General features: G+C 25.1%; 2 protein-coding genes across 4 annotated transcripts; one reads left to right on the forward strand and one right to left on the reverse strand.

Moving 5' to 3' along the window:
• Positions 1-88: 88 nt before the first annotated feature.
• On the reverse strand, positions 89-3,863 carry LOC126898447 (E3 SUMO-protein ligase PIAS1-like). Of its 3 annotated transcripts, none has more exons than XM_050672460.1 (3): positions 3,690-3,863; positions 1,846-2,535; positions 89-1,769 (listed from the first exon to the last, which is right to left on the reverse strand). In XM_050672460.1, exons 2-3 carry the CDS (start codon positions 2,525-2,527, stop codon positions 262-264), a joined length of 2,190 nt encoding a protein of 729 aa, XP_050528417.1. In that variant the 5' UTR covers positions 2,528-2,535; positions 3,690-3,863; the 3' UTR covers positions 89-261. The 3 variants fall into 3 exon arrangements, with proteins under 3 accessions (XP_050528417.1, XP_050528416.1, XP_050528418.1); XM_050672459.1 differs by having other exon boundaries at positions 3,623-3,863; XM_050672461.1 differs by lacking the exon at positions 3,690-3,863 and adding an exon at positions 2,892-2,909.
• Positions 3,864-5,554: 1,691 nt separating this feature from the next.
• On the forward strand, positions 5,555-20,227 carry LOC126898446 (uncharacterized). The gene is made up of 20 exons (XM_050672458.1): positions 5,555-5,908; positions 6,048-6,069; positions 6,182-6,377; positions 7,949-8,263; positions 8,826-8,964; positions 10,166-10,387; positions 11,113-11,234; positions 11,343-11,397; positions 14,467-14,669; positions 14,732-14,834; positions 14,961-15,108; positions 15,490-15,631; positions 15,691-15,856; positions 15,917-16,029; positions 16,087-16,278; positions 16,836-17,020; positions 19,146-19,296; positions 19,366-19,584; positions 19,642-19,718; positions 19,974-20,227. The coding sequence occupies exons 3-20, from the start codon at positions 6,192-6,194 to the stop codon at positions 20,047-20,049; spliced, it is 2,814 nt and encodes a 937-aa protein (XP_050528415.1). The 5' UTR covers positions 5,555-5,908; positions 6,048-6,069; positions 6,182-6,191; the 3' UTR covers positions 20,050-20,227.
• Positions 20,228-21,011: the final 784 nt, after the last annotated feature.

Consider the following 21,011-nt stretch of genomic DNA (forward strand, 5'->3'; position numbering starts at 1 on the left):
AAAAAACACATCTTAGTAAAACCAATACCTTGTCATATTTAAAAAATAGTTTAATAAAATAAGTTTACTAATACAGACATAAGATCACTTTTAATTAAAAAAGGTATTTAATTATAGTAATTTTATAAAATTTAAAATTTTTCCAAGAATAAATGTCAATACCTAAAACAATAATTTCAAAAAAAAGAAAAATTATTAATTTAGATGAAAAATACATAAATATATTATAAATTAAACAGTACTAAATAATATTTAAGAAATTTATGTAGTAGGCAAAGAATTTATTGGTGAAGAAATAGTTGGAGGAGAAGTATTTGATGGATTAGTAATTGTAGGATTAGTTGGTATAGGGCTTGTTGGCATACATATTGTACTTGACGGATTAGTCATTATAACTGTAGTAGGCACATAATCTAGAATAGGTGTATTAAAATTTGAAGAACTAGTTGATTGATTATCAATAGTGGTTGGAATTAAAACAGTAGAATTATGGTCATTGACGTCAGATGCTGCATTAGGAGGTGAAGATTTTCTGGAAACAAGAATATCTTTTAGACTAGTTTCAGGTGTTTTGTCAGTGTCAATACAGGTTGGTGTTGGACTTTTAGACTTTTCGCGACTAGCTAATGGACTAGCAGGCGGTGAAGGGCTATCAATTTCAATAATACTCTGTTCAGAACTTGTGACAGCCTGTCGTGGTTGAACAAGAGCTGTTGGCTTTGATATTTCAACTATAGGGGCTAGTTCTTCTGCATCAATAGCTTGTGCTTCATTTTCCAGTTTTTCTTTTTGTAAAGGCATATCTTCATCATCACTTATAGTTAAATCTACAAATGTATTTAATTTTTCTGGTTCTTTAGAAACTTGTGAAGGTTTTTCTTTGGGTTCATTTTTGGATTCATCTGGTTTAACAGTGTCATCATCATCACTATCATCCAAATTAACTGAATCAATAGGTTTATCTTTAGGAGTATTTTCTAAATGTTTGGTTTTATTTCGTTCTTCAAAAACTCTCCAAGTACCATCTGCAATTATTTCAATTTCTTTACAATTGTCAGGAAGAGAAGGACTTGTAACTACATCTAAGAAATACGACTCAATTCTTATATCATCATATAAACAAGCTTTATTGCAAGTAGGGCACATCCATGTGGGTTTTTTTTCATTCATTAAAATAAATATACTGGCATCAAAACACTGTAAATGATCACAATTAATGGATTTGGCTGGAATTGTCATTCTCATTTTTCCTAAAGGACAAACTAATGAGAAACGATATGATGTAGTAGCTAAATCTGGATCTACATCAGCTAATTTTTTAATAATATTATTTTTTGTTTCCTCTGAACTTCTTGCACCTTTTTCTTGAAGTCTTGATAATAAAGTTTCTGAACTTAATTTTTTAACTAAATATATTCCTAAGACATAAGTTTTACCATCAGGAATCCAATTGATAGTAATAGTGTTAATAATATTGGGATTTAATTTGAGAAGTTGAGTACAGTTAATAGGCCTTGGAGTACGTCTTGATTCAGTTCCAGGTCGAGTGTTAGGAGCATTTGGTGGTAATGGACACACTTTACCACATGCACGAATATGAAGACCTAAGGGCATGAAATCTGAGATTTCAGGACCTGGTTCTAGTTGACAAATACGTATTTGCATTTGATATAAATATTCATTTTTTCCATTTGATATATCACGGTTCATAGCAATATGTGTAGCATGCTCAGGCAGTAATAAAAGTTTAAAAGATGATTCTCTCATACCTAATAATAAAATTAAAATAGAATTAAATTATTTAAAAAGGAATAGAAAGACTAACAAATAAAATTTTGTAATTACCTCTAGGAACATTTTGTAAAGAACATCTTTCTTGGCCAATCAAAGTTGTAGGTTTAACAACTTCACTAATAACTTCATAAAATGGTAATTTTTTTAATTTAACATTAACTTGTGAATGAGTAGCTTGATTATACATATTATTAGCTGTATTGATATCATACGACCCAACATCTTGTTTAACCAAATGTTGATTTGTTGATACTTGTGATACAATCCCCCGAGATCCAGGTGTTTGATAGCCATATTGCATGTTATTACTTCCATACATTCCTCTTTGCATTTGAGGAATCACTTGTGGTAGACCAGTTCTTGATAAATGCATGGCTTGTTGTGTGAATTGCTGAGGCTGATACATTCGGGATTGTTGGGATTGCTGCATATTCATTGGCATCATATGTTGTTGTTGACTTTGCATCATGTTACGCATCATATCATTATTTGTTATAGGTATATCACTTTGTATTGAACGAAATATTTCTGTTATTTTTGTTAGATAAGCATGATAATTGAAACCAACAGGTCTATTTCTTAATAAATCTAGAGCACGTTCTTTAAGCTCAGATTTACGACCTGCTTTATTTCGACCAAATGCTCCTAATAATGCCTGTAAATCATGAGTCCGAAAACTTCCCAACATAGTTCTGTAAGCAAGTTCTGTTTGTCCTTCATTATACGAACTCATTATTTCAACTATAAATAAGTATTTAAAAATTAGTATTAAAATAGAAACTAATAAAAATAAATTTCATTAATTTAAACCAAATTTAATTGTAATATAATTAATAATATACATATTGTACTTAAGCTATAAAATTTAAACATTTTTAAAACTCCTAAATTATAATATTAATAACATTTCAAAACATCTAACAATATAGGCAGTAGCTCCATTTGTCAATTTTTCTGGAGAAGAAAAAGAAAATCCAGATTCTAATTCTATTTTTCTTATTCTTTTTAAAAATCACTATATTTAATTTTAGGGTGTCAAAAAGACATTTTTGAATACTGATAAAATATTATTAATATTTTTATAAATTTACACATACAAGTTTATTCATCAGTAGCCATCATCTTGAGATATTATAAAAATGCTAGTTTATTATGTCTTTTGGATAGTTAGTTACAATTATTTTCTTGGTTAATAAAGATTCTTTAATAGAATATAGTCGCAACTTAAAAACAAAAAAAATGAAGTTACAACCTTTTTTTTTTTTTGGATATACTAATTTATAGACAAATGTAGAAGTGGCAATAAAAAATAATGTAGTACCTATAGATAAATTTTCATGAAATGGGTTTTATATTTTCTTCATAAGAGAAGTTTTAAAATTTTTACTTAAGTGAACATATTGTAACACATACATTTTTTTTATAATTTAACGCTGTTATAATATGTATTTTTCATAAGGTTTTCATCAGATTTTTTAATAATTTGATATTATAACATTTCACATTTAATGTTTCTTTTTATGACTAAATAACAAGTATAAAACAAATTGTATTTTTTAATCAGATCTACACAAAAAAATACAAATAGAAAACACATCATTAAGTATGAATTGAATTTTGTAGTATATTTCTCTAATTAATGGCATATGAAGTATTTTAATCAATTGAGTTTAGTTTAAGAGCTTATTTTTATTTTAACTATAAATGAAAGTTAGCATTCTCCTTAATAGTTAAAGCATCTATACTTCAAAGAATATTTCTCAGAATACATCACATATTTATTAGTGTTAACGTTAGATATCTTGTATAATAAAAAATAACTACATACTGTGAATATCGAAGTGAAAAAAATAAACTAAAAGATGATTTACTAAATGAAAATTATAAAAATTTACATAATATACTTATGAAAAATATCTTCACATAATATTATATTAAAAATTCATACTAATATTAATAATAGCTAAAATTTTGGATCAAAAGGTAATTCAAATATTATGTTCATTATATATAAAAATTAACATTTTCATATTGTTGTTTATGACACCAAAAAAAATAATTATAATTGAAAGATTGAACATAAAATAAAGTTATATGCACGAATGATTATAATCAATTACCGCACTGACAAGCGTGGTTATAGATATAGCCGTGGTTTTAAACTATGTTACCATTTATCACATGGCATGTATTTTTCTTTCATTGTCTATAATTTTACCATAAATTCAAAGTTCAATTGTCTAAAAATGTCCAGACATCAGGGAGCACCCAATTAAAAAATATGATGGAGTGAAATATATTTTACTGGTTAAAATTTTGTGGCTACTCCTCCAGACGATTCTTTTGATCATATTTGAAAGGCCAAAGTTGGACAAAGAGGATTTTTTTTAAAGCTTGACTAATTAAATTAAAAAAAAAATTGAAATGTTAGCAGCTTTTTTTTATATTTTTAGCGTTTTGACAAAAACTGAATTATAATGCGTTCAAAAAGGTATAAATTTTCTGTCGGAACTAGGTCAGTCAATTTATTAAAGAAACTATTACATATGCTATAGCAGCTATAGTATAGCCTCTATAGCGATTATATAAGCGCAATCTGGGAAGGGTCTAACCTTTGCAAATTCTGTCATAACCTCATAGAAATCAAATTTAAAAAAATATATTTATTGTTTAATTAATATAAATCTTAAAGAGGGTTGAAATTGAGTGAGATATTCCAAGATACGATGGAGGTCGTATTACAAAATGCGAGTGACAAGCTACTCGTTACACTTTGTATGTTAATATTAACTACACGTTATTTAAACAAAATTTCGCAATGAAATCAAAGTGACTTAGATTTATAATTTTTCAAGGTTTATTGTTTCAAGAGAGAAGAAGAAATTCGACGTTATGGAACCTTGTATAAAAATTTCTTGCTGTGTGGTAGGTTTGAACGTTTACTAGCCCTTTACAGGCAAAGCTAAAAACTTAATAAAAGAGACAAGGCGGGTCACGGGTGACCAAATAGATTTTTATTCACTTTTATCATTATTTAGTACCTTTTTTTAATTTATAAATGTTTATTCATAGATAAAAATGTATTTTTATGCATGAAGGGTAAATTTAAATGTATATTAAAACATGCTCCGGTCACGGGTGACCCAGCCTTGCCTGTTAAAGGCTATGAATTATATTATAAATAAATTAAAATTCAATTTATTTCCTAAATTGAATCTTAACAAATGCACTTTCAGTCGTCTAACGTAAAATTAAATGTTGACAAAAGTAGCATTTATACGAATTGATTGTAGTGGCATAGTTATCGAAAAATTCAACAGTCCCACGTGCTAAAGGATCTTGGCATGGTATGAATTTTGCCTAACGAAATATTAGTATGAACGTAAGTAGGGTGCATATAAGTTACATAAGATTCATATTCATTAAAATTATGGTGATACAATGGCCTTTTTGTAGTGAGAGGGGCGAAGGTGTCTGCCACCATTGATAGCAAGTTCTCAAGTAGTATAGAACTTTGTACATTTTTTTCAACGACTCCTTTAATCTGAAAACTTAGTTACGCCATTGTCGTGATATACTCTAATCTTATGTATATATTTCAAATCCGCTTGTGGTATTTATTAATTATTAACACTTACAATCCTATTATAATTAGCAGTAGTTCGTTTTGTATATCATAACACGATGCTCAGTAATTTATGTTATCAATTGTAAACAATGAACATAATGTGACTGTTACTTATAAAAGTAAGATATTATCACAGAGTATATTATGTTTTTTACTGTTATTATCCGAACTTCAAAAATTCAAATTGGAATTAACCACATGAAAAAATATTTAAACAAACATCTCGTCCGTTAAACACTATTTTGATATTTTATATTATTAACCAGTTGCAATACCATTTGTATGAATTTCAATAATGATTTAAGTATAATAGTGAGTTATGATACCAGTATCTTATGTGCTGAATTTAAACATTTTTTTTTTTAAATGTGCTAATAGAAATATCTTTTTAGTAAAATGCTTAAAGTACGTAATATTTAAATAATAATATGAATTTATAGTCATCATCTTGGTGTACCATTTTGTTTCATCCGTCATTTATCAAAGGTAATTCATTATAAATCTATGGCGTGAATATATATTTTTTATTTGTCCTATTGAAAACAATTTTATTAGTTTTTATATTGTTTATAAATCATTTTATTATGACTGATTTGTTTAATCAAAATCTTATTATTTTTTACAGTTAAAATTTAAAGACAAAAAAAGTAAGTAGTACTGATCAATTTTTTGTCAACATTTTTAAGACACCTTGTTGGTGAACAATTACATATAATTGTTATTTTTAAGTAAAATGTTATTTGTTGAAATTTTTAATAGATCAAAAATTATGGGGCAGAATTTAGATTATGTTAAAACAATTGTGAGAAGTGTTCTTACTAGTTCACCTGGACCTATAACTGTGTCCCAACTTCAAAAAGACTATTATGATTTAGAAGGAGAAACTATACCATTTAAGCGATTAAACTATTCTACCGTGTTTAAATTGTTAAATGATATGAAAGACGTTTTAAAAGTGAGCAATTATATTTCTACCTGATTTTTATTTGTAAATTATTAATAATGAAATTTAATGTTATTTTATCTTAAAAAGTTTTTATAAAATATTAAAATTATTCTATAGTATTTAGTAAGGGTAGAAACATGTTTCTATGCACAGAGTTTCGGGTTTGATCCCTAAGGTACCAACGAGATTTTTTTTGGGATTTTTTCATTGGTGGTCTTGTACAAGCCAACTTTAATACTCGTTCCTTTCAACATTGGCTTAGCCAAGAACCAACTTTATCTCCCTAATGTGTGAGGGAAGGCAAACACCCTATGTAGCATATTAAGTTTGGAAAATAGAAAGTATCTAAAACTAATCATTATTTTTCTATAGTATCTAGTGCCTACACTGCATATTTTAGTAAAGAAAGTATAAGTTGATTTCTTCATTTAGAGTTGTGTATTTAATATTTCAAATCATGTGTAAGCCCTTAGTAAGGGAATAAAGATAACTTTTTAACATCATAAGGTAATATTTAAAAGTTATTATTTTAGTCATTGGCTATGAAAATAACACATTTTATTAAATTATGAAGTGTTTCCAAAGTATGAAATTTGAATATGTGTAGAATAATAATAGCCTATAATCATGTAAATTTTTTGAAATACATTTAATTTCTTGTTTACTTTAATAAATATAGATCTTTTAAAAAATTTGTCCGAGAAACATATTTGATAAAATCAATAAAAGTAAACAAAAAGTTTGTTGACAGAATTAATTTGTGTAGACTAAAACGAGAAAACATTTTGAGTATGTGATATTTCATAATTATATCAGGACATGCCAAATGTAAAGATACAAAATAAAATATTTTATGTAAAATTTAAATTACTTAATTTAATTTAATTTTACTTTTAGAACTTTTGTTATTTATTAATATTCTTTCATCTTTTAAATATATAGGACTTTGAAGTCTTTATGGATACAATTAAATTTATTTGATATATGGTTAAATTTTTTTATTTCACTGTATTTTAAAAGAATTAAAAAATATATATTAAAGTAGAGTCACTCTCTATAACCACCTGAATATCCCTTATGGTCATTTTTTATTTAAGTAATAAAAATTATTGTATCAAATATTGTCTTCAAACACTACTAAAAATAAATATAAATGATTTAATTTTGGTTATGTTATTGATAAAAATAGTTTACTATTTACCAGAGAAAAATATATTTTTTTGCCATAGATAGGAAACTGGCCGTAATGGGTGCCTCATCCTAAAAAGAGAAATTGGTATATTTGCCTACTGGGCTGCTAACTGTAGAGTGATGAAAGCTTTTTTTTTTTTTAACATGGTCGACATTATGTTGGACGCCCTGGAACTACCGTGAGGTATTGCTTCAGGGCGAGAGTGATGAAAGCTGCTATGAATAAAATAACCCAATTCGTAAAATTTATCATTTTGTGCCCATCACTTCATTTTGTAGTGATAAAGATCATCATAATTTTTGAGTCTTAACTCGTTGGGTTCTTAGTATGTCTTTGACCCTAATCCTTGAATTTGATTTTAAGTAATGTCATTAATTTACATTTACAGGTTCCTGAAAATCCTAATATGTTTTCACTTTTATATGTTATTGCAAATGATAAGACAACACATTTGAGAAAACTTGTATTGAACCAAAAAAGAAAAAAAATTCGCCCTAAAAGATTTGTCAGTTCTAAGAGTAGCTTTGGCAATCATGATTATTCTAGAAATAATTTTTCTCCCAATAATAATTATAACGGAGTTTTTAATGAACGTGGCTATAATTATATTAAATCTTACTCAAATTCATTAGGTTCATTGAATGGAAAAGTTACAACAGAATTGCAAAGTTTTTTGGAAAAAGAATGTCAAAAAAATCCAAATGTAGGTTTAAAATAAAGGTTTACATTATACATACATATATATATAATGAACTAAATACATACATACTAACAATAACATAGTTATCAAAATATTTATTTGTGGTTTTTTACTTATTATATTTTTATGATATTTCGAGCTATATATTTTTAAATAATATCACAATTATACATTAATTGTCATTTATTTTTGTTGTATGTCTTAACAATTATTTATTGCTTAATTTATTTTATACAAATATTTTTTTTTTGAAAAATATATAAAAACTATAGTTAGACACACTATATTTACAAATTTCTTTTTAAGTTAAAAAACAAATCTTGCTAATGGCTTTTTGGATTTCTTAGCTATATATGTGTAAGGGTGATTTTCTACAATACAATATAACTTAGTAAACTTCAAGATAGATTATATAAAATGTTGTGTAGTTATTATAAATTACTAACCTTACATATTTTTCGGTTAATATTTCATTTAAAATAACTCCTATTTTTTTTTATTACATTAGCAGCTGATTTATATAACAAAAATTATAATTTTTTTATAATAATACATTTCTATTTAGGGTATACCTCTCAGCGTATTCAAGGAAGTTTTATTGAAACATAATGATTACAAATATCTAAAAACAGTTGGTGTTCAAGAATCCATAAATATGTTAAAAAATTTTATTTATATTGAAAGAGGTCGAGTTTATCTTAAAAGTAATCAATATTTTAATATATTACTATTTTACTTTTCATACAAATCATAAGTGTGTCCTCTGAGAGTACTTGGTAACTAAATTCAAAATTTGATAAATTTAAGTATTTTAAAAAATTTTGAATTATCTAAATTTTTTTTCTTAACAAATACTTTATATGATATAGGTATTATTTTTTAACTTTTTGTGGGTAGGATAATACTTTTCACCCTTATTATTGAGCTTCATAAACATGACTTTTGAAAAAGTCTGGACACGCTTATGATATTAATGTTTTATTCACTTTAATCAGTAGTATTGTGTTAGAGTAAACTTAAGGACATTATCTCCTACTATATTAAAAATAATAAAAAAATATTTTCAATTATTAGTGTTATTCAAGTTTTGTTGATTGTGGTAAGCTCCTATACCAGTCATTAGAGGTTACATCAGGTCTATAGCCAGTGTAAAATTTTGTTAAAAGTATGAGCAGTCCAGAACAAAACTTAGGCGAATTTTCCCATATCAGATGTATGCAGGGACAACATGTGAGAGGAAATATAGTAGTTAGAAACAGAGAAGGCCTATGAGAATGCTTAAATGGTTAGGTGGAGTGACTAGAGAAGATAAGATAAGAAACGAATATATATATGAGGTGTATAATTTTCTGTTATTTTGAGCTATTTTTGGAAAGTATGACTTACAATATAGAATGGTTGAAATGTCAGTTTCAACTTAAATAAATAGGAAAATAATTTAGTGATTGGAGGAGAATTGCTGCAATAATGTAGGTTGTAATCTTATATTTTATTACATTTGTAATTTGTCTTAATAATTTAGAAGTCTTTATAAACAAATAAATGTATTTATTAAGCATAAGACTCAATTTTTTATAACTAACTTAATGTAATGATTTTTATATTGATAAATTATTGTAATCCAATGCTTAAAACGCAACATTTTTTTTCCTATGTATTATTTAGTTAAATATTAAGAACATCTTAATGTTTTTATTAAAAAAATAAAAATTCTAATCTATAATATGTTTACAACTTTGCAACATAGGAGTTTTAATAGTTATCAAAATCTATTTAATTTAGTATAACTAAAAACTGTTAAATAATGTTTTTAATGATATCTGTGAATTTTCTTATTTTTTTTTTATTAAATTTAAAGTGTAGTTGAACTTGTATTTTACTATATAAAAATTATTTTTATTTAAGGTTCTAATCCTATGCTAAATAGAAGTAAAACTGTTGACTTAAACAAAAGTAATTGTTATCAATCTTTATTCACTAAAGATGATTGTGAGTATTCTGAAGATGATATAAATTTTTTTGAGGATGAATATGATAATGATGAATATGAATATTTTAAAAAGAAACCAATCTTAGAACCACCAGTTACAAATGATGAAAAATATGAAAATACAAATAATTTTTCTGGTTAGTGTGAATAATACGAAAAAATTTATTTATTATATTGTTATTAAAACATTTATTTAAAATACTTATGAAGATAGTAAAACATTGGTGTATTCCTGTTTTTTACTATGAAGATTATTAAGTTTACAGCTTTGCATTGTATGCTAAAAGATGAATTATTTAGATAATTTCTCTTTTTTTTTTTATGTAATGTATTATTTAAAATTTTTATTAAGTTTTCATAGGTATGTTGAAATGATTTTAAAATATAATCTTTTAATTATTTACCTTGAACATTTATTATTAAAAATATATTATCTTAGATGAGCAATTCAGTTGATTGAAAAAATTTTACTGAATCAATATTTCTTAATTTTGTATTAAATAATTTGATTTAACCAAATAGTATTAAATTGTATTATATTGTATTATTTGCTGGATCAAGAGTTATTAAGATGTGCAGAACATAGTGGACACATTTTGTCAATTTTTAATTTTTCATATTATATATTTAATAGATATTTTAATACTATTTTAAATTTGATGCATAATTGAGAAGGCATGGATTTACTTTGATGGATTTTTTAAAGTTTATTTTAGTTATGTTTAATAATTTCTATAAGAAAATATTTTTTAGTTATTATACTATAAAAAGGCATTGTATTAGAAAAAAGTATTACTAAAGTAGTATAAGTTGTTACTTCATTAGTAAATATAAATATAGTTTTTGTTTTAATATTTTTCAGCTGAAACAAATAGTTTCCCAGAAGAATTGAAAGGAAATAATTATGAAAAATTGTGTCCTTCAATTAGCGAGTCAGATCAATCAAGAAATATTTGTTCTATTCAGACTATCAATAATTCAAATGTAAAAATAGTAACACAAATAAAAAATAATTGCTTAGAATTTTTCTATTGATAAATTACATATTTACAAATAATTTTAAAATTGATTTTTGTATTATTAACATTGTAGATTGATCAACAAATGAAGAGAAATGATTCAAAAAATATGCTTTCAAAAACTAAATGTAAGCCATTTATTTACTAAGTGAGCTTAAATTTTAAATATAAAAATGGTTTGTTATCTATAATATAGAATTATAATGTGAGGTCATATGAGTATGTAATTTTGCTCTACTTTCTTAATGACTGCCTAACACTCTGAACCATACATCATAAATGATCTCACTACAGCTTTGTAGAACTTACCTTTCAGTTTCATTGGCATTTTCTTATTTAAAACTTCTCTCGGTACTCTATTATATGCTCTCTCCAAATCTATAAATAACATACACAGCTTTTTCTTCTTTTCCATATACTTTTCTATTAGTTGTCTGACACAAAATAATGGACTTCTTTGTCCATTGTTGACTTTTCAAGCATAAATCCAAACTGNAATCAAATAGTAGGGAAAAAGGGTGCTGCTAAAACTCTTGGCACATCATAATTTATAGTTCTCTAAAATAAAATTATAATTTAATTGTTCTTGTGAAGAAAAAAAATTATCTAATCATTCTCATCTCTGCTATACTTATATTCTGCTCTACTTTCTTAATGACTGCCTAACACTCTGAACCATACATCATAAATGATCTCACTACAGCTTTGTAGAACTTACCTTTCAGTTTCATTGGCATTTTCTTATTTAAAACTTCTCTCGGTACTCTATTATATGCTCTCTCCAAATCTATAAATAACATACACAGCTTTTTCTTCTTTTCCATATACTTTTCTATTAGTTGTCTGACACAAAATAATGGACTTCTTTGTCCATTGTTGACTTTTCAAGCATAAATCCAAACTGATTTTTAAATACTGTTGTCCAATTTTTTTTTCTCTTATCTATTACTATTTTCTAAATCTATATTATGATTCATAAGCTTTATGCCTCTATAATTTCCACACTCCTATATGTTTCCTTAGCCTTTAAATAATTACACCACAATACTATTTCCCCATTCTTTTAGTATTTTCCTATGTAATAGGATTTCATTAAAAAGATTCTTCAACTACCTAACGCCAACACTGCTTAATATTTTCTATACTTCTACTAGTACTTCATCAATTCATTGTTGCTTGATAAGAGGCACCCTCTTACCAGCACTTTTTATACACCTTACATAGTGATAAATTTTAGACTATTTTGCCATTACTTTTGCAAGTTTATAGATTTGTTTTTCACTTTCCTTTGTTCCTGGACTATCATACAACTCATCATACCTTTTAAATATCGCCTTACTTACCGTACACTTCGCTTCTTTGCACAAGCGTTTATACTCCATCAAATCTTTTCTCCGTTTGCTCTTATGACATACTTTGAACTGCTTTTTCTTACTCTCTATGATTTTTTGAACGTCCACATCCTACCACCAGGTTTCCTTGTTGGCATTCTACTCCTACTCTCATCAACAATCTCCTTTCTAATATTTTTAACACAACTAGTAAATATATTCCACACATAATTTATGACTCCCTCGACATTCCACACCTCTCTTTTATTGTTTTTAAAAAAATTTTTTCGTTTTTCCCTTTCAATTTCTACCACAGGATAATTTATTTTCCTTCTGTGTTCTTTCTGCTTTTGTATACTCTTTTCCCATTACCATTAGTCTATGTTGTGTAGTTACACACTCGCCTGTGATCACTTTATACTCTCTCTTTTCTACATAAAATAATCTATCTGTGATCTATTACACCCACTTTTATTAGTTACATAATATGCTTTCTTTTTCTAAAAGAAATACTTTTTCTAAGTATTAACCATTACAATACTCCAAAATCTAAGATTATTTCTCTAGTTTCATTCTTTCTACATGTCCATTCATATCTCTACCAATCACCACATCCTCATTGCCAGATATTCCTTGCATCTCCACATCCATCTCTATCCAAAACACTTGTGTATTTCATCACTTCATACTGTTACGTTGCTATTTAGGGGTTGAGCCTTAATGCTCGTCAACAGTATTCTAAGGGACCAAAGGGATAGCTGGCTAGGCTATATCTACCTTAGATACTGAGGTTTCCTATTTAATTTATATTCTTTTAGAGTAATTACCAAGGGTCGTACTACAATATATATATATATATATAACACTCTTGGTTAACAATGATATAAATATTTATTATGTAACAATATATTAAATAAATAGTACAACCTACTGGACACCTAGAGATGATATAATCCAACAGGGAGCTAACGGCGACACACACACTATTTACGTGGTAGGTGTGTTAAGTTAATTATAAGACAAGAGTAATGGTCGCGATGATGGTAAAAAGTCAACTGTCGTTAGGAGATATATTATTATGACACATTGGCCGTGAATTGCAAAAGTGTTTATGGTGCAGTCTGCCCTCCTGTAGTAATACGTGTGTCACTGTGTCAATGATATAAGCCTAGTCGACATTATAATAATAATATGAGATATGATCACATAATGTGATCTCATCAAATTTTTAAAAATTAATATACCCATTATTTTAAATTAAATTATTTCTATTCCACTTAATTTATTACATTGTGTTATAGTAACAACAATTAAAATTGTTCAATTTTTTTATAACAAGATTATTAACCCAATAAGAAATTATTTCTAATAGTTTCAAAATAGATGAATTGATTAATTTTATTAATAAAAAAAATTATTGTAAAAAAAGTATGATTCATAAGTGTTTATGCTTCTTTAAAGAGTAAATTTTGATTTTTTGAAATTTATTTTTAATTGCTTAGTATTTTATTGATAATTGAATATTTTCCTTCAAAAAGGTACTCCATTTTGGGCCATTTAGAGTTAAACATCCTATGTTGTAAGAAAAATGAAGTTTTTTAATTGATACTTCAAAAAATCATTTATGTGTATTTGCTTTCAAGTAATTAAAAAAATAAAATAATAACGCCATAGTTTTTTATGGAATTAAAAAACTTTTTTAAAGATTTTTTTTAAATTAGGAAATATGAAGCTACTTTCTTTTTTAGAACTCTTAAATTTTAAACATTTTGAATAATTATAGTTTTAATTTTATGATTAGGTTTGCATGTATTATTATATGAATTTACATACGTAAAATATGTTTGCATTTTTTTATTTTACTAGTTAAAAATCAATTAAAGTCTACAAGCGCTGATATTGATTATAAGCAAGTTATCATTAATATTTTATCTAACTATCAAAAACCAGTAACTGTTCAAGTTGTGTTAGAAAAATTTAAGGATTTGTATGGATATGAATTTCCTCATGAACGTCTCTCTTGCAGAACTGCTATGGACTTTTTTCGTCTACACCCTGCACATTTCAGAGTATATTTTAATAAATGATATCTTATAATAATTGTTTACTTGTTCACATTTTATTTTTTTAGTTAAAAGACCAATATTCTACTAATAGTATTGTTACATTAGAAACTTCTGGTATAAAGCCTGTTAAAAGAACTTCTACAATGAGACATAAATTATTAAAATATAGTAAGTTTAAAATAATGACTATGCTTGGAAATCGTTCAACAAATATGTAGTATTTTACTGTAACTTGTTCGAATAATGATATTTTTTAAAGTATATTTATAAATCAATATATATATATATTTTTAGCTATTGATAAAATAAAACCAGAAATCATATCTATATTTTTCCAATTGCGACAAGAAGTCCTTGAAGATGTCCAAAACAACAAATCTGAATCTTCCATACCAAAAAGTACTTCTCTTTATCAATCTTGTGAAAGTGTTTATAGTAGATGGTAACTATTATTGTATTATTTTTATCTATTTATAAAACTTACATAAACTAAATGTTATGATATAAAATATAAAAAAAAGGTATAATTAGTTTTAGAAAATTCTTTAAAATATTGCCTATATACATTGATTTTGTGTGTTTTAATCTTAAATCAGAGCCAGCAGTCTTGATACCATTAGTCTAGTTATAACCATTTCTTAATAACTTTAAGTTGGAAATTAAGTTGATAATACTTCCTAATACCTGTCTTTTTTCTATGAAAAAAATTTTCTTGTAGAATAATCTTTTTTGTAATGCTTGAATTGTATTGATATGCATATTCTTTTGAAATTTTTAGTTCTATTATTTGTTGTTGAAATAATAATAAACTTTTCTACAATAGCCACAGTGATACAGCATCAAATCGTTCCAATGAAGAATATGATTCTTATATGATTAGAGATAGTATGAAAGAAAAAATGCGAGCTCTTCTTGCAAAACATAAAAATGGTATAAATTGTAATGATTTTATCTATCTATATGATGTAAGTTTATATGAATATTTTAAAAATTTGTAATTTATAATAAACCTACTTTTTATTAGAAAATGTATAGCAGTTCATTCACATTTCATGAGTATGGCTTCAAAAGTATGAGTGATATGGCTTACAATATTCCCTCTGTATTTCATGTTGAAATTGAAGAAGACACTAATGAATGCATATTACATCAAGCATCCAAACGTGATCTACTAAGCCAGACAGAACTATGTAAGTTTAATTATTCAATTAATGGTTAGTTTAATAATATACTGAATTATCTAATTACAGATTCTGTTCTAAGTTATAAAAATATTCCTAAAAGTGTACTTTACCACCTTTCAAAATTATTCAAAAATATTAAGAATGGTGTTCATATTAATAATGTAAAACAGATGTATATTGTAAGTATTTTAATTCTATTATTGTAAAGTATTTTTTACTTAAAACTTATATTGTAGGCAGAATTTGGTCGTCGTTATGAATCATTAAAATATGGATTTTCCTCTGAAAGACATATGTTTGAAATATTGGATAAAATGATCAAAATAAATGATGATATTTTATATACTAAAGATCCAAATGCATACAATTGCTACATTAATGGAAACGCTTGTGATAGCAAAGAAGAAAATATTCTTCCTGCTTTGCCAGTATATATTTTGTATTTCTACATAACAGTTGCTAGAAACCTTGATATAGAAAAAACCTGTATAGTTAAAGGAATTTTCATTTAGTTATTAAATTCTAGAAAAGCCATGAAATGTTTAAGTTTTTGAGAGTTGTAGCCATACTACAAGACAGTTCAGAATTGTTGCATTTTTAAATTATGTTAAAATCATATTTTTTATTATTTATTTTTAATAATTAAAAAATTTTTTTTTTTTTCAAAATTTAAAAAGCTGTTTTTCACAACTTTTTGTACAAATAATTTTGATGGGTCGATAAGAATTTTAAAATAAGAACTTATTGAGTTATTAATTTCAATATTTTTCTTTAGAAAATATATGAATAAAAATAAATATATTGATAGCTATTATATTATTTTTAAATTATATGATATTAATTGATAAAATATTCATACTGAATACTAAATACTTGTATATTTACACCTAGTTTAATGACATGTTAATATTTTTTTGTTATATATTTGAAGAAATTGTACTTTATAAGTATAACTAAATCAATTTTTCTTAATTTTATTATATAGAAAGATTCATTTTTCAAAAATCTTGGCAATGATATCTACAATGGAAACTTTGAATATTCATACCATACTTTGGCAAAAGGAAAACAATCTGAAGTTACTGTTGCTGAAATTTATGACCCAAGTTCATTTTATGTGCATTCAACAAGTTATGCTAAAGATTTATCCTTACTAATGGATGAATTACAGTTAGTGTACTTTCTACATTTTAAGTTTTGAACACTGGTTTTTTAGAGAAAATAATTAGGAAATTTTCTAGGAGTGTTTGCCGACTTATATTTTGGAGTCTGTATTTTTTTTTATAAATTGCCAACTAAAAAAATCATACGACATAAAAAAATTGTTTATAGGTGACCTAATTTTATAATTTCACTTAAATAATATAAAGAAAGCAGTATATATACTAACATGCTACCAAAGTTGCTCAGTATTTTGAATTTGAGGGGTTGACTTACTGCCATATCACCCAGGAGTGTTCCTGCTAGTATCAAAAAATAATAGGGACATTATTAAAATTTTTTTATTAAGGGATATATACATGAAATTTTTTTACTTAGTGTCTTCACCAACTTATTATTTTTTTTTTAGAGAAGAGATCAAGGGGATAATTGATCACTCATAGCAACTACCTAAATTAATTTATTCATTATTTTATTTCATTTCAGTCAGAGTTAAAATTAGGTACAATGACAATGACATTTTTAATGAAAATTATTGTAACTAGGTTTTAAAAAATATTCATTTGCATAAAAAACTCGTACCTTAATTATAAAATAATTTTGGTGTGTATTTTACAATTCTCTGAGGTTTAGTTATCATCATTTGTTTTATTTTAATTGTAATGTAAATTACATAATTATATTGTAATTTATTGATGGTATATTAATTTTTTGTTTCATGATAGAAATTTTTTTTTTAATAATATTTTAATCATGTAAAAAAAAATCTGATTTGCTTTAATTAAGCACTTAAAATTACTGGGATACTTAAAAAATTCTGGTAAGGATCCAAATAAACAAACAATGATATATTATTTGTAATATCATTTCAGGGATGTTATAAATCTGGAAAATATATAAAGTTGGGGAAAATCAGAGAAATTTTTTTTTAGTTTGGGGATCTCTGGAATGTTAAGAAATTTTATTTAAGTACCTGGATTTTTGACAAAATTGTTTTACAGTGTCGAACTAGAAGCTAAAGACTAAGGGGGCGCAATAATTACCATAATTAGCTGGGCCTGTTTAGCTCATCTTGCTTCAAAAAACATTTCTATCATTCCATAAAAAAAAATGATAAGCAAAAAAGTTCAGTAATAAATTTTTCAAATAAGATTATGCTAATCATAGCAGCCCTTACACTCTATAGACTGCTGCCCAGGGGATAATTGTCACTCTCTTGCTCCTATGGTTAGTCCTCCCTTGGTGTAGTGGATTTCTGTCAAATTTTTATTAAACACTGAAGTATTATAATTTAACAAAAAATATAGCTACCCTATATTTAAAATTAATAACATTTTAACAATTTATTAGAAAATTTAAAGGCTTGGTGTGTTCATCTGCATTGTTTGCATTGTTACACCTTGTCCCCATACTAGTTTCTGCAGCCATAATGTGTTTGCATCAAGTCAACAGCTGGTGTACAATTAAGAGGTAGAGCCCAAATAGTTGGGATACAGAATATGATGTTGATGGTTAGGGAATTTAACAATATGCAATAGAAAACAATTTCCACTCTTTCAAATATATCAAATATACTATATATATATATAATTTATTTGGTGATACTTTATATTTATAATATCATCATTAAATAAATTTAATTGTAAAATTTCTAAGCAATGTTATCATTTTATATTTTTACTTATCTATGTTTTTAAAGTTTTACTTACTTATTTTTTAATTAGTTGAAACTACTGCAGATATTATGATTGATAAATTTTATTTTTAATAATTTTGTTGTCAATGCAATACCTGATATCTTTAAAATAGAAATAATAATTATTTTTTTGTTTTAAATGTCTTGGGATATGTGGTATTGCTTTGAAATATTTTGTGATAAAATCTCACTTTTGTTTTATGGAGATTTGGGATACTGAATTAACAATAACAATATAATCATTCTCAATGCAATTCTGCTTCCAGGCAAAAATTTCCATTTTAGAGATATAAAAGTGATGTATATTAATATATATTAATATGGTGTTACATTGATAACGATAATTTGATTTTTAAATTTCATATTAAACTTAAACGGTAATTTTTTTAGATTTTAAAGTTTTTAATACCTGTTTTAATATAAATTTTGTTTACAAAGGAAATTTTATAATGACACTTCCAATGAAGATAAGTGCAAAGTTTTACCAGAATTAGTAACACCGGGTCTACCTTGTATTTCTCGTTTTGAAGATTCAATGCAATGGCATAGAGCTGTAGTTTTAAAACTAATTGATGAGGATAATGTTCAAGTTAGTATTAATTAAATTTTATAATTTTCTTAACTTACACATTTTTTGATTATAATATGTGTATCATAGCTATTATATGTGGATTATGGATCAATAGAAAATGTACCAAAAATTAATGTTAGACTTTTAGAAAAGAAATTCAGCAAAATGCATGCTCAAGCAATTCATTGTAGTTTATTCTATAAATATGAAGGACAAACCTTTTCTAGAGAAACTAAAGAAAACTTTGCAAGATTGGTTGATAGTAAGACTTTATGGGCTCATACTGTGCAGAAAATTAAATCTGAGGTAATTGTACAATTTCAATGATTTTTAATTTAATTTAATTCTATAATTTTATTTCAGTATGGTAATGCACAAAAACTTATTGTTTCACTTTTTCACGAAATAAACAATCAAAGAATTAATATAAAAAAAGAAATGTGAGTGTTAAAGCTTTTAAATTAAAAATAAAATGTAATGAAGGAAAATATAATAATTTTTACTTATAAACAGTTAACTTAATATATTTATACTTTAATATCTAGTATTGAAAAATACTATATGAATATAGTATTTAGTAATATAAACATTCATAACATACCTAATTTTTTTCTAAAAGAATTCTTTTTTTTTTTTTCTTAGCGAAATCTTAAATAAAAGGTGGATAATTTGTTTATATAATTTAATTTTTGTAGAATTAAAGATATAAATGTTACGTCAAATCAAAATCAAGGTTCAATTAGACAACAAATAGCAAGATTGATGATTTAAAAAATCACCATCATTTAATCATAAAACTTATAAATGATATACTTAAAGTAATTTTCATTATTTTTTCTTTTGTTTTTCTTATTATAAAAAAAAAAATTAATTTGATCAAACATTTTTTACATTGATGTATTCTATCTATTTATTAACTTAATTAGTTTTTTACTAATTAAAACTTCAATTGTATAAATAATTATTTTTGTAAAATGAACAAAAGTAATCACAACAATATTAAGATAAGTTTTATGTTGTATTGTGTTTTATAACTTATAAAAAATTCTGTATAAATTTGACAATTTAATATTTTGTATATAATTTTTATATCAACTTTTTATTACTTCATAATTTGTTGTTAAATAAATCAAATTAATTACTAGTTATATTATGTTTTTTTTATTAAATATTGTTGTTTTAATTTAAAAAATATAGGATAAATTGTTTTGTTTTTTAATTTTTAAAATATAATAAATGGTTTTTAGTTTATATTTAATTGAAGAATTGTCACTAATTATTAAAATAATTTTTAATAATTATTTATACATATAAAATCATTTAATATTATATAAAAAAATTATATTGTCGTAATTTACTTGATTAATTAGATCATTTTATTAATTTTATTGATTTTAATAGAGAACCATGTTTTTAGTAAGGGGTTAACTCCCTAATTAGCTAGTGTTTAACAAAAGATTGGCATTAATTAGTTAAAAAATTAATTTTTTTGAACTTTCATCTTAACTTATTATTTTTCTAATTAACATCTTAACTTAACTAGTTTAATTAAGCGTTATTTACCTCCCTGTGGGCAGGTAAAGGGTTAGATTTATAAAACAAATATACCAAATGAAAGGTAAAGACATCATGCATCTATAAAAAAAATTATATTGATTTGTTCATTTTTGAAAAAGTTATGGTAGTTTTAAGTAAAAAAAATTGAAAAAGTTTCGAAAAAAAGTGATTCTTAA

This window comes from Daktulosphaira vitifoliae, unplaced genomic scaffold (genome assembly GCF_025091365.1).
Source record: "Daktulosphaira vitifoliae isolate Bord-2020 unplaced genomic scaffold, ASM2509136v1 Scaffold_2, whole genome shotgun sequence".
Taxonomy (NCBI): Eukaryota; Metazoa; Arthropoda; class Insecta; order Hemiptera; family Phylloxeridae; genus Daktulosphaira; species Daktulosphaira vitifoliae.